Source organism: Mustelus asterias, unplaced genomic scaffold (assembly GCF_964213995.1).
Source record: "Mustelus asterias unplaced genomic scaffold, sMusAst1.hap1.1 HAP1_SCAFFOLD_106, whole genome shotgun sequence".
Lineage (NCBI taxonomy): Eukaryota > Metazoa > Chordata > Chondrichthyes > Carcharhiniformes > Triakidae > Mustelus > Mustelus asterias.
In genome coordinates, this window is record NW_027590150.1 from 1,170,344 (window position 1) to 1,185,290 (window position 14,947).

At 46.0% G+C, this 14,947-nt stretch overlaps 1 protein-coding gene across 1 annotated transcript; it reads right to left on the bottom strand.

Annotated features, from left to right (window-relative positions):
* Positions 1–767: 767 nt before the first annotated feature.
* Positions 768–9,536, bottom strand: LOC144484416 (uncharacterized). Its single transcript, XM_078202952.1, has 3 exons — positions 8,482–9,536; positions 6,433–6,448; positions 768–1,523 (listed from the first exon to the last, which is right to left on the bottom strand). The coding sequence occupies exons 1-3, from the start codon at positions 9,534–9,536 to the stop codon at positions 768–770; spliced, it is 1,827 nt and encodes a 608-aa protein (XP_078059078.1).
* Positions 9,537–14,947: the final 5,411 nt, after the last annotated feature.

Below are 14,947 nucleotides of genomic sequence, written 5' to 3' on the forward strand. Positions count from 1 at the left end.
GAGTTATTCCAATTCCTTTATTGTCCAGGACAATATATTCACAATATTTTTAAAACAGGAATTAAACATTCCCATTTGGTTTCAGGTACTAACATATTCTGTTAGTTTGTTCTTTATTGTCAATGTCAGGCTGGGGTTTTTTCCCTTGGAGCAAAGGAGGTTGAGGTGAGATTTGATAGAGGTGGACAAGATTCTGACAGGTTTAGATAAGGTGGACAAAGAAAAGCTGATCCCATTAGCTGATGGGACAAGTACGAGGGGGACACAGATTAAAAGTTTCAGGTCAGAGATGTAGGGAGGGATGTGAGGAAGAATATTTTGATGCAGCGAATGGTAATGACCTGGAACTCGCTGCCTACGAGGGAGGAGGAAGTGGAGACAATAAACAATTACAAAGGAAATGAGATGGGCATCTGGGGGAGTTTCAAACAGAAATGCTGACTAAATATCTCTCAATTTCCTCACACCCGATCACTCTGAAATTTAAAACAAGGTATTCGCAACAAGACTCAAAGAACATCAGCTCACTGGAGGCAAAGTTGTGAGACCGGCCAGTCCAGCAGAAAGAAACCCTCCGACCCTCCCCATTGACCAACTGTGAGAATGAACAAAATGCAGTCCTGGATGTAATTGAGAGCAGAAACAATAACAGCAGAATCCAACCCCTGTGAACTTGTTGGTGCCTCAGCAGCTGTGATGAAATTCCGAACACTTTTTATACACTGAGCAGGTGGACAGTTTCTCCCCAGTGTAACTTCACTGATGTCTCAACAGGTAGGATAACTGAGTGAATTCCGTCCCACACTGAGAGCAGGTGAATGATCTCTCTCCATGTGAATTTGCTGGTGTCTCTGCAGGTTGGATAACTGACTGAAACCCTTCCCACACTGAGAGCAGGTAAATAGCCTCTCCCCAGTGTGAACTTGCTGGTGTCTCCGCAGGTGGGATGACTGAGCGAATCTCTTCCCACACTGAGAGCAGGTGAACGGCTTCTCTCCAGTGTGAATTCGCTGGTGTTTCTGCTGGGTGGATAACTGACTGAAACCCTTCCCACACTGAGAGCAGGTAAATGGCCTCTCCCCAGTGTGAACTCGCTGGTGTCTCCGCAGGTCGGGTGACCGAGTGAATGTCTTCCCACACTGAGAGCAGGTGAACAGACTCTCCCCAGTGTGAACTCGCTGGTGTGTCCGCAGGTCGGATGACCGAGTGAATGTCTTCCCACACTGAGAGCAGGTGAACAGACTCTCCCCAGTGTGAACTCGCTGGTGTCTCTGCAGGTCGGATGACCGAGTGAATCTCTTCCCACACTGAGAGCAGGTGAATGGCCTCTCCCCGGTGTGAACGTGCTGATGTGTCCGCAGGTCGGATGACCGAGTGAATCTCTTCCCACAACGAGAGCAGATGAATGGCCTCTCCCCAGTATGAATTCGCATGTGTGTCCATAGATTGGATAACTGGTTGAATCCCTTCCTACACCGAGAGCAGATAAACAGCCTCTCCCCAGTGTGAATTCGCTGGTGTCTCTGCAAAGTGGATAACACAGTGAATCCCTTTCCACACTGAGAGCAGGTGAACGGTCTCTCTCCAGTGTGAACTCGCTGGTGTGACTGCAGACTGGGCAACAGAGCGAATCCCTCCCCACACTGAGAGCAGATGAATGGCCTCTCCCCAGTGTGGCTGCGCCGATGAGCATCCAGCAGAGAGGGGGCTCTGTATCTCTTCCCACAGTCCGCACATTTCCATGGTTTCTCCATGGTGCAGGTGTCCTTGCCTCTCTCTTGGGTGGCCAATCAGTTGAAGCCTTGTCCACACACAGAACACGGGTACAGTCTCTCCCTGCTGTGAATGGTGTGATATTTATTCAGGCTGTGTAACTGGTTAAAGCTCTTTAGTCAGTGCACTGGAACACACTCACTCGGGTGTGGCAGTGTGTTGCTGCTTTTCCACTCACTGATGGCCGAAGTCTTTTCAAATCGAAGTGGAAGCTTTAATCTGAAGCTCAGTGGCCAACTTCCGCATTGAGACGTCACAATGGAGCGCTGCCTGAATCAGCCAATAGGCATTATTCGGCTCCGCAGTGACGTGTCGGGGTTCCATGGCGCAGGCCCGGCTCGCGGACCCGGGAGTCCCGCCCCCGCCCATTGTTCTCCCTCCCCCTGCACCTCCTCCAGCCACGGTTTCCAGGCAACCGGCTGGCGGCTCCGGCCAGAGCGAGAAGCCGCTCGGTGATCTCCCCCTCCCCCCTCTCTCTCCGGCGGCTGCGGCTCCAAAAAGAGATCGAGAGCGACCGCTGGCGGCAGCCGCACTGCGCCTGCTCCGGACAGCTCGGCTCAGCAGCGCTCTCTGCGCCTGCTCCGGTCAGCTGGGCTCAGCAGCGCTCTCTGCGCCTGCTCCCGACAGCTGGGCTCAGCAGAGCTCTCTGCGCCTGCTCCGGACAGCTCGGCTCAGCAGCGCTCTCTGCGCCTGCTCCGGACAGCTGGGCTCAGCAGCGCTCTCTGCGCCTGCGTGCTGGGCTGCCAGCTGAGGGAGTGGGGATGGGGACTTTGCAAAATCTTCCCATCATTTTCTTCCAAGTCCCGCAGTTTGATTTGAAACAGAACAGCTTCTGTTTGTAGCTTCACCACAGACTCAAACTTCACACACAGACTCAAACTTCACACACAGACTCCAACTTCACACACAGACTCCAACTTCACACACAGACTCCAACTTCACACACAGACTCCAACTTCACACACAGACTCCAACTTCACACACAGACTCCAACTTCACACACAGACTCCAACTTCACCACAGACTCAAACTTCACCACAGACTCAAACTTCACCACAGACTCAAACTTCATCCTCTGGACAACATCTGTGAGGAAAACACTTTCTTTCTCCCCCTGGGAAATACAGAGACAGAGAAATTCTCTGGAACTGGAATTAGAGCCAAATATACTGAGGGGGAAATGTTTGTGATTTTGTGGAACCTGTTTTTATTGTCTGAGCTTTTTAAAGTGTAATTTATCCTGTCTATTCAAATACTGTTTCTTAATGCATGATTCAGTGATGTTAATTTTAGATTAATTTTTAAAGTAAAATTTTTTAAAAATGAAACATTGTCTTTCAGTTTATTCCATTGGGATTTGTGGGAATTTGTTTATTATAAGGTGACCATGAGGATCGTAACAACATTGATATGTCTGGTGTTGTTATATGGTGCATATGATGTGGAGATGCCGGTGTTGGACTGGGGTGGGCACAGTAAGAAGTCTCACAACACCTGGTTAAAGTCCAACGGGTTTATTTGGAATCACGAGCTTTCAGAGCACTGCTCCTTCTCACCTGATGAAGGGGCAGCGCTCTGAAAGCTTGTAATTCCAAATAAACCTGTTGGACTTTAACCTGGTGTTGTGAGACCTCTTACTATATGGTGCATATTAGGTATATTATTTATGGATTTGGATTAGTTGATGTTGTTTAATTCCAGAATAGTATTGTAACTACTCTGTATATTTTCCAGTCAAAGAGTCAGCAGAGCACAAGATAAATCAATTCAGCAGCTTGAGTCCGTGCCAAGTCTCTGTCGGGGAATCCACTCAGTGCCATTTTTCCTCGATATCCCTGTTCCCCAGGACGTTTCATTCCTTCAAGTGCCCGACCAATTTTATTTTGAAATCACTGGTCGTATCCACTTCCACCACTCTCATTGTCAGTGAGTTCCAGAACATGATTGCTTGCTCCCTAAGTCAAGTTCTTCCGCACCCATCTGTATCTCTAATCATGTAATAGAGTTCTGAATATTGCATACATTTTTAGTTCACTAAATATGCAATTTTTTTATCTGCTTAGACACAGGCCTGTGTGAAGATTTCAGGGATATGTGTCCTGTACATGAAACAGTCAGCAGGGATCTGTCGATTAGGACGAATCAGCACCCTCAGGACAATGTCTATTTCAGGTCCAGCAAAGTGAGAATGGAGGGAGAGTGTTTGGGATGGAGATTTACAAATTTTCAAGAATGAGAGGAAAGAATGTTCCACAGAAACTAGAATTGTCTGTTCTGAGTTTTTATCCTGTACTGACAGCAATGATTTTTGTGAACTTCTTTCACAGGCTATTAGAAGGGGAGAATTTACAGACACAAATCTCAACAAACATGACGTTAGGATCTGACAGAGTCACCCAATTATTCAGGATCTGAACACCATCGGCATTTGAAACTAGAATGGGAAATGTTGGTCTGTTCCTTCAAACTGTTTCAACATCAGTGTGACTGGAAAATCACTGAGACACATTCACTCGAGTGAGAGTATTCCAGTGAACTGACTGTGGAAAGAGCTTTAACCAGTTACACAGCCTGGAAAAGATTGAAGGATTCACAGTGAGGAGAGAGACCATGTATGTGTTAACTGTGGGGTCAAACCTTCATCTGAACCTGCAGATGTACAAAGACACGCAGACCATGGAAATGTAGGGACTGTGGGAAGGGATTCAATTGCCCCTCGAAGCTGGAAACCCTTCGATGCAGCCTCACTGTGGAGACACCGTTCACCTGCTCTGAGTTTGGAAGGGGATTTTGTGATTCATCCACCCTGAGGAATCACCAGCGACTTCACATCAGGGAGAGGCCATTCAACTGCTCTGAGTGTGGGAAGAAATTCAGCGATTCGTCTGCCCTGCTGACACACCAGCGGGTTCACAATGGGGAGAGACCATTCACCTGTTGTGTGTGTGGAAAGGGATTCACTCAGTCATCTACCCTGCAGAACCACCAGCGATTTCACACGGGTGAGGGACTGTCCCCCTGCTCAGAGCGTGCGAAGGGATTCACTCACTCATCCCTCCCGCTCACAAACCAACGCATTCACACTGGGCCGAGGCCATTCATCTGCTCCGAGTGTGGGAAGGGATTCACTCAATTATCTAGTCTGCTGAGACACAAAGGATTACACACTGGGGAAAGGCCATTCATCTGATGTGTGTGTGGGAAGTGACTCAGTCAATCATCCAGTCTGCTGGAATACTGAGGCACCTCCCCCAATAAGAAACCTGTTCAATGCTCTGACTGTGGGAGCTGCTTTAAAACCTGAGCCTACCTCAGGGTCGACCAGCGCATTCACCCTGAGGAGACCCCGTTCAGGCACTCTCACTGTGCAAAGAGGTTTAGAACATCATCTGACCTACTGAAACATCAGGGAATTCACACTAGGGAGAGACCCTGATCATTCCCACTCACTTTCAGCGATTTCTCATAAAACCTACCAGATTGGAAGCTTCTGCCTGAAATTTTATTTTCCCTTAGTTTCCAAACTGAGACCATTCACCTGCTCAGTGTGTGGGAAAGGATTCACTTGTTCACCCAAGCTGCTGAGACACCGTGGCAGTCACACCCATTAGTGACCTTTTGGATGCTCTGACTGTGGCTGTTAATTATATCAATAGAGGTGAAGTTTATTCAGATGGAGGGCACTGATTAGATAGTTATAATGAGCAGGTAAAAAGTGGGACTCACTAATATAGCTTGGAGTCAGAGTTGAACCTGTAATGTTTGATTCTGTGAACAAATCTAGACCAAATAAAGATTGACTCCGCCCCAAGGCTGTCAGGATTATAACATGGTAACAGAAAATGCTTGTCTCATGGTGAAGGTTGGAAACTAAAAGAAAGTCTATTTCAGACGGAAGCTTCCAATCCCAGCAGCTTTTGTGAGAAATGACTGAAAGGCAGTGGGAATTGTCAGGGTCGGATTACCTGCTGATGCTCTCGGAGTCTGAACCATACAACCAGTGGAAGAATGAAGTGGCGATGTGGACACGGGTTACATCCCGATCAAGGAGGAAACAAGATCTGGCCTTGGCATTGTCACTTCCTAACACAAGGAAAATCAGCAACAAAGCATTTTCTGATCAACCAAACTGCAAGTTGATAACTGCACTGGCACGGATGATTCATGTAAAGAATTCACTTCAGGTGGTTGGAGGGTAGAATCCCTGTCAATTGGTCTATGGGAGAAATCCCTAATTACCCTCTGTGCCGGGCGATCGCCCTCCTGCTTTCAAGGGATACAATTAGTTCAATTTTCAGTCATCAATTATCTGATTGTTCCATGAAAAGAATTGCTCGAAGCAACAAATTATTGGAGATACCAGAAGAGGGTCTCTTCATGTGTAACATTTGGACTGAAGAAGAAAAACCATCTTTCTCTTCGATTTGTTTTGAAACACTGTTTGTGTGAATTTTTGCGATCCCGGTCAGGACTGTTAACGTTTGCAGAGAAATTCGAACACCCAGTGATTAACTGAAAGAATTACATCACAAGATTCCACATTTTTAAACAAAAACAAACTTTACTGAATATTTAAATAAAATTTAAAAAGACAACACTACAAATTGAATACTACACTCAATAAAGATTTATGATATAAACCTAGTTCTATTTTTTTACCTCACCCCAAGAGTTTCTTTATACTTAACAATATCTTGAAGGTTCATTCACTTCTGTTCCTAGGACCATCCCAAAGGTATGTCAAAGCTCTCCACAATTCACTTTAATTCTCCCCAGTACTCCAGATATTCTCCAAGCTCCAAGAGTTTATGGGAGTCCATCCATTATCTTTTCACTAAACAAGCCTCCAATTTTCCTTTAAGCTCTCAAACTGTGGACTCCTCAGTCCAAACATGGGCTTCACTGCATTCTTGCTGAGGGATTTAAATGTTGGAAACCCCCCTGGTTTCTAATGGTCCTCTAGGCTTCTAGTCCCACAGCTGGTTCACAGCTCCTGGTCCCACAACTGGTGGCTTCCAAGCTAACTGCAGACTGTCCGCTGGAACCAGGTCATTGATTGGAAAGGACTCAAAAGGTTACGGGGAAAAGGCAGGAGAATGGGATTGAGTTTTATCAGCCATGATCGAATGGCACAGCAGATTTGATGGGCTGAATAGCCTAATTCTGCTCCTATATCTTATGGTCTAATTCTAACCAAGGCTCCACCCTGAATCACATATCCCCATGGTAACAGAGACCAGGTGGAATATCTGACAGATATTTAGCTTCAAAACTAAACCCTTTTTCCCTGAGGTCTGCATGAAGAATTCACCGAACAAAAACAGTACAATAATTGTCAGACCCAATGTCTCCAGCTAAAAGATCCAGCTGACCTTTTACAGTTCTTACCTCTCGAGTTTTGACTTCTGAAACCAACATGGGCCATGCTTTGTGACTGCGAATTCCCTGAGGGTGTTTTCATCAGATTCTCAATCCAGGTTTTCCATTTTTTAAAAGCAATTCTTGCAACTAATTCTTATTTCTAAAACATAGGAATTATGAAATTAGATTTTTGTAACAAAAACAGGAAGAAATGAAAACGTATCACCTTCATAATATCCCATTTAGAATATTACAATATACAACATGCTGGATATCTTAACAACAGCCATGATCTTATTGAATGGTGGAGCAGGCTCGAAGGGCCACATGGCCTCCTCCTGTTCCTAAGTCCACTGTTTTCCTCTGTTGATCTATCTTATAACCTGCAATAGACATAATAATCCCTCCATTGTCCACTTCACATTCACAAGTCCAGCTTGGTAACAGCACACTGCTGGGTTCCATGTCCAGGAATTCAGTCCACTGAAGATGGAAATTACGGTTTGCAGTCTTTTCTGAAACTTTTCTTCTTACAATAATTATAGTCCAAAGTTCCTCCTGCAAAAGGAGAGTCTTCATTGCTGTTCATTTGTGAAGTGTCAAGTTCTGTTTTGAGTCTGTTCAGAGTTCACTTTTCAAACTTTATTTTCTTCCATGTTTGTAGTTTCTCCATTGTTTAAATCCAGAGAGAATATTCCACTCAATTCCACATTGAAATGTCTTCTTCTTGCTCTGTTGTAGCTGCAGCTTCATTTTTAATTTCATTTCTCAGACTCAAACATTCTGGATTCTCTTTTGGAGAGAGCAAGGTCAAAATAGCTTGTGTTTGTGTCAACAACTCGTTCCTTCATTGGTCAAAATCTTCTTCTGCCATTTTAAGAATGTTGTTAAAATGCATTTTATTTTCTAGCAAAACTGTTTGATGTTCCTGTTTGGAAAATCTGGGATCTCGGGCTTCAGAAATTGAGGAATTGAAAACAAAAGCAGGGAGGTTATTCTGATAGTTTTTAAAGCTCTGGTGAGACCACAACAGAACACTGAGCCCAGCTCAGGTTACTGCTCTTTAGGAAGGTTGGGAGGCTCCAGCAGAAAGAAACCCTCCAACCCTCCCATTTCACCAACTGTCAGAATGAACATGGTTCAGTCCTGGTTATAATTAACATGATGTGGAGCTGCCGGCATTGGACTGGGGTAAACACAGTAAGAAGTCTCACAACACCACTTTAAAGTACAAACTTTAACCTGGTGTTGTGAGACTTCTTACTATGATTAACAGCAGCAATAACAGCACAATCCACCCCCTGCAATCACTTGTGAACTCGCTGATGTGTCTTCAGGATGGATAACCGAGTGAATCCCTTCCCACATTCAGAGCAGGGGAACGGCCTCTCCCCGGTGTGGATTCGCTGGTGTGTCCGCAGGTGGGATAACCGAGTGAACCCCTTTCCACACACAGAGCAGGTGAACGGTCTCTCCCCGGTGTGAATTTGTTGATGTGTTTGCAGATTGGATAACTGCGTGAATGCTTTCCCACACTCGGAGCAGGGGAATGGCCTCTCCTTGGTGTGAACTCGCTGATGTCTCAGCAGGGCGGATGAATGAAAGAATCTCTTCCCACAGTCAGAACACGTGAACGGTTTCTCGCCTGTGTGGATTCGCTGGTGTGTCTGCAGGATGGATAACCGAGAGAATTCCTCTCCACATTGACAGCAGGTGAATAGCTTCTCCCTACTGTGAACTCGCTGGTGAGTTTTCAAGATGGAAAACCGAGTAAATCCCTTCCCACAATCGGAGCAGGTGAATGGCCTCTCCCCGGTGTGAATTCGCTGGTGTGTCTGTAGGTGGGCTGACCGAGTGAATCCCTTCCCACATTCAGAGCAGGTGAATGGCCTCTCCCCGGTGTGAACTCGCTGGTGTGTCCGCAGGGTAGATGAATAAATGAATCTCTTCCCACACTCAGAACAGGTGAACGGCCTCTCACTAGCATGAAATCGCTGGTGCATCTGCAGTTTATATGACCGAGTGAATCCCTTCCCACACTCAGAGCAGGTGAACGGCCTCTCCCCGGTGTGAACCCGCTGGTGTACCAGGAGGTGGGAGGACCACGAGAATCCCGTTCCACAAACAGAACAGGTGAATGGTTTGTTTCCAGTGTGAATTTTCTGGTGTTCTAACAGGTTGGATGAGCGAGAGAATCCTTTCCCACACACAGAGCAGGTGAAGGGCCTCTCTCCTGTGTGAACTCGCTGGTGTGTGTGCAGATCAGATGAATTAGTAAATCCCTTCCCACACTTAGAGCAGGTGAACGGTCTCTCCCCAGTGTGACTGCGTCGATGAATTTCCAGCTCGGATGGGGATCTGAATCCTTTCCCACAGTCCCCGCATTTCCACGGTTTCTCCATGGTGCGGGCGTCCTTGTGTTTCTCCAGGTTTGTTGATCAGCTGAGGTGTCCACACGCACAGCACAGATATGGTCTTTCTCTCCTGTAATGTTTCTTTAGATTATCTAACTGGTCAAAGCTCTTTCCTCAGTCAGTGCACTGGAACACTCTCATTTGCATGTGTGTTTCGTGCTTTTCAAGTCACACTGACGTTTAAAATTTTCTGAAGCAGACAGAACAGAGAAACATTCTCCTTCTCGATTCAAAGACCAACGATATTCAGGTCCTGACGATCGAGCGATTCTGGCCATTCTTCACCTGACATTTGGTTTGAGAATTCTGTCTGCAAATCCTCACCTTCTGATATTCTGTAAAAGGAATTTACAAAAGTTGTCTCTGTCAGTACAGGATTAACATTCAGTACAGACATTTCTAGTTTCTGTGGTCATATAACTGGACTAAAAACATGTGGTATAAATACTGCATTTCTTAATTAGAGAGAGGTGGGAAGGGGGAATGTGAGGAAGAACTTTATCTTGACAGCGAGTGGTCAAAATCTGGAATGTCTCTGAGGATGGTTAAAGAGAAGACAAAGTTTCAAAATGATATCGGGTGGACACTCGAAGGAAAATGACATACACAGTAAGGGGATAAAGAGGACGGAATGGGACTGAGTGGATTGGACTGCAGAGAGTTGACAGGGACTCAAATTTTAAACCAGATTCCTTCTGATCTGTACTGTCACAGACTGGAAATATGTAACATAGTTACAGTACTAGATTACAAGAATGGAAATAATAAATATATTCTATAACTGAAACATGATTATTATATCTAATGTGTACTATAAAACAACACTGGAGATATCTCTATTGTTATCTCCCCATAGAGACCAATAACCTTATGGGGAGATGGTGGCATTGTGGTATTGTCACTGGGCGAGTAATCCAAAGACCCAGAGTGATGTCAGACAACTCCAAAATGGACAAGGTTTCACTTCCTGAATGATTTTCCAGCAAGCTGCTAATGTGCTGTTGGAGTATTGACACCTACCTAATAATGTCAAAGATTGCGCTGGTTTGTGCCGTCCACAAAAAGCAGGACAAATCCAGCCTGGCCAAGTGCAGCCACATCAGTTCTTTTTGTTTTGTATTCAATTCCCCTCACAAAACCATAACATTGTTTTACCTTTCCTCATTTTTAAAAGTTCCTCTGTGGGATCTGGGCGTTGCTGATTAAGCCGACATTTATTGCTAATTGCCCTCAAGAAAGGAGTGGTGAGCTGCCTTCTTGAACTGCTGCAGTCCATGTGGTGCAGCTACACAGTGCTGTTAGGAAGAGAGTTACAGGATTTTGATCATCAGCAAAGTGATGGAAAGGGTTCTAGACAGTGCAATCAAATGGTACTTACAAATTGCTCCCTGAAGCTCAGTTTGGGTTCCACCAGAGCCACTCAGCTCCTAAACTCACTACAGCCTTGATCTAAACATGGATAAAAGAGGTCAACACGAGGAATCCGATCTAAATTGAGGTTAATGGGAATCAGGGCAAAACCTCTGCACTAGTTCAGTCACACCTCACACAAATAGAGATCAGGTTACAGTCCAACAGGTTTATTTGGAATCACGAGCTTTCATCAGGTGACGGAGAAGCACTCCGAAAGTTCATGATTCTAAATAAACCTGTTGGACTTTAACCTGGTATTGTGAAACTTCTTACTGGGCCCACCCCAGTCCAATGCTGGCATCTCCAGATCACAAGTATAGATGGTTGTGATTGTTGGAGATCAATCATTTCAGGCCCAAGGCATCACTTCAGGAGTTCCTCAGAGTCCTGTCCTTGGTCCAACCAACTCCAGTGACTTCTTCAATGACTTCCCTCCGCCATAAGCTCAGAAAAGGGGGGTGAGGTGGGGAAGGGATGTTCACTGGTGATTATACAAAGTTCAGCACTGTTCATGACTCCCCAGATATTGAAGCAGTCCATGTCCAAAAGCAGCAAGACCTGGATAATGTTCAGGTTTGGGCTAATAAGTGACAAGTAAACTTCACGACACACAAATGTCAGCCAATGCCATCCCCAACAAGAGGGAATCTAACCATCATCTCCATGATATTAAATGGCATTACCATCAATTAATTCCCCCACTATCAACATCCTGGGGATTACCATTGACCAAAAACTGAACTGGACGACATATGAATAGAACATAGAACATAGAACATTACAGCACAGAACAGGCCCTTCGGCCCACGATGTTGTGCCGACCTTCATCTGAAACCAAGATCAAGCTATCCCACTCCCTACCATCCTGGTGTGCTCCATGTGCCTATCCAATAACCGCTTAAATGTTCCTAAAGTGTCTGACTCCACTATCACTGCAGGCAGTCCATTCCACACCCCAACCACTCTCTGCGTGAAGAACCTACCTCTGATATCCTTCCAGTATCTCCCACCATGAACCCTATAGTTATGCCCCCTTGTAATAGCTCCATCCACCCGAGGAAATAGTCTTTGAACGTTCACTCAATCTATCCCCTTCATCATTTTATAAACCTCTATTAAGACTCCCCTCAATCTCCTCCGCTCCAGAGAGAACAGCCCCAGCTCCCTCAACCTTTCCTCATAAGACCGACACTCCAAACCAGGCAGCATCCTGGTAAATCTCCTCTGCACTCTTTCCAGTGCTTCCACATCCTTCTTATAGTGAGGTGACCAGAACTGCTCGCAATATTCCAAATGCGGTCTCACCAAGGTCCTGTACAGTTGCAGCATAACCCCACGGCTCTTAAACTCCAACCCCCTGTTAATAAAAGCTAACACACTATATGCTTTCTTCACAGCTCTATCCACTTGAGTGGCAACCTTTAGAGATCTGTGGATATGGACCCCAAGATCTCTCTGTTCCTCCACAGTCTTCAGAACCCTACCTTTGACCCTGTAATCCACATTTAAATTAGTCCTACCAAAATGAATCACCTCACATTTATCAGGGTTAAACTCCATTTGCCATTTTTCAGCCCAGCTTTGCATCCTATCTATGTCTCTTTGCAGCCTACAACAGCCCTCCACCTCATCCACTACTCCACCAATCTTGGTGTCATCAGCAAATTTACTGATCCACCCTTCAGCCCCCTCCTCTAAGTCATTAATAAAAATCACAAAGAGCAGAGGACCAAGCACCGATCCCTGTGGCACTCCACTAGCAACCTGCCTCCAGTCCGAAAATTTTCCATCCACCACCACCCTCTGTCTTCGATCAGACAGCCAGTTACCTATCCAATCGGCCAACTTTCCCTCTTTCCCACACCTCCTCACTTTCATCATAAGCCGACCATGGGGGACCTTATCAAACGCCTTACTAAAATCCATGTATATGACATCAACCGCCCGACCTTCATCAACACACTTAGTTACCTCCTCAAAAAATTCTATCAAATTTGTGAGGCACGATTTGCCCTTCACAAATACTGTACCTACAAGAGCCTGTGTCGACAAGAGACAATACACATTTCTTTAACCTGTGCTTAACCCTCTCTCCACTCACATTGTCTGTACCTTTAAGACTTCATTACCTGAAAAGACTCGCATTCCAACCATTATCTTGTAAATTGAGTTTGTGTCTTTGTGCCCTGTTTGTGAACAGAACTCGCACTCACCTGATGAAGGAGCAGCGCTCCGAAAGCGAGTGGCTTTTGCTACCAAATAAACCTGTTGGACTTTAACCAGGTGTGAGACTTCTTAAAACAAGAGCAGGTCAGAGACTGGGAATCCTCCCCAGAGTCCAGCCACAATGGCCGCGCCTGCGCACTGCAGTACATGGGCCATGATCAAGATGGCGCATGCGCATTGCAGAATGTTGCCCCCTATAAAGATGGCGGCGCTAACCCGAGCCTTCAACCGCGGAACAAAAAAAACGACGGCTCCAGTGTGGCAAATGGAAGGCCGATGGTTTTTCGTTGGCGGTTCTGGGCCTACACCTTGTATTTCTTTAGCCTCCCACACTACCCGCCGGGTCCAGTGTTTCCCGCTCACCTCGTTTCTGAATCTGACCCGCTGCCAGTTTCCAACCAAACTGACCCCATCCAGAATCGGCACTGCGCATGCTCCAGCTCGCTGGGCCCGGGAACAGATTGACAGCAGCTCCGGACCAATCAGAGTGAATGAGGGGCGGAGCTGGCGGACCGAGCGGGAGCGGCTGGTCCTCCAACCAATCAGACGGAATGAGGGGCGGAGTTTCGGGCATGCGCAGTGCGGGTAATGGCGACAGCCGGTTTGAACTCGGATCCCGGGTCAATAGGAGGTGAAGAGCGGCGCGCGGTGAGGCTTCGGAAACATGTTGTTCAAATCCCGGGAAAGAACATCCCGGTCCCCCCGTTTGTACCAAATGGAGCCGCAGCTGGTAGTGTTGGGCCTGGGCTGACTGCCGCCCTTCTGTAGGTGGGAATGTGAATCAGTGCGCATGTGTCAGGCCATTCCACCCATCGAGGCTGCTCTGCCATTCAGTGCTTCATCTGATCATTGCCTTCACTCAATGTTCCTCCAGCCCCAACCTCCCCAACCCACCACTCCCTTGTCGGTAAAAATGATGCATAACACAGCCCTGAATATACCCAATGATGTGGAGATGCCAGCGTTGGACTGGGGTAAACACAGTAAGCGTGTTGTTAAAACGCTTACTGTGTATACCCAATGAGCCAGCTTCCATTGCTCACTGAAGGAGAGAATTGCACAGGCTACTGGACCTCTGAGCGAAGTGATTTCTCCTCATCTCTGTCTTCAACCCTTACTTTTAAACTGTCTCTGCAGTTCCACATTTCCCTCTGAGGGGAAACATCCTTGCAGCACTTATCCTGTCAGCACCCACAGAATCTTATATGCTTCAGTTTCAACATTTATCTAAAATCTAATGAGTATAGGTACACCCTGCCCAATGTTTCCTCATTTAAAAAAAAACATTGTGCCTGGAATCAGCTCAGTGAACCTTGTCTGAATTACTTCCAATGTAAGCATATCCCATTTTACATAATCCTGCACCCTTTTACAGGGGGTTAAAAGGGGAGCAATCGCAAACCAAGAAAAATGTTTATCTCTTATTTTCTAACCACAGTTGACACATGACTCTTGTAATCTCCTTTTACAGGGAGTTGGAAGATTTGAAGTCTGTGATTTCTCTGATTCCAATGCTTGCGATATCTTTCCAGCTGCAGCAGGAAGTTTTCAAATAGTTCCAGAAGTGAGTATTATTGAGCATTCATCTACAATCCAGTGCTTTTAGTGCTATGCTCTGTTATTTGTGCTCTGTTCTATCTCTCCGGCTGGTCTGACTCCTTTCCTTTGGATCTGAATCCATATCCATCCATTGCTCTGTTTCACCTCTGCCCTCTCTGATTACCTCTGTCATTGTTTGACTCTCTATTTTTCTAGTAGTA

Coding starts and splice junctions, on each gene's coding strand:
- LOC144484416 (XM_078202952.1), bottom strand. CDS start 9,536: ATGGAGAAACCGTGGAAATGCGGGGACTGTGGGAAAGGATTCAGATCC.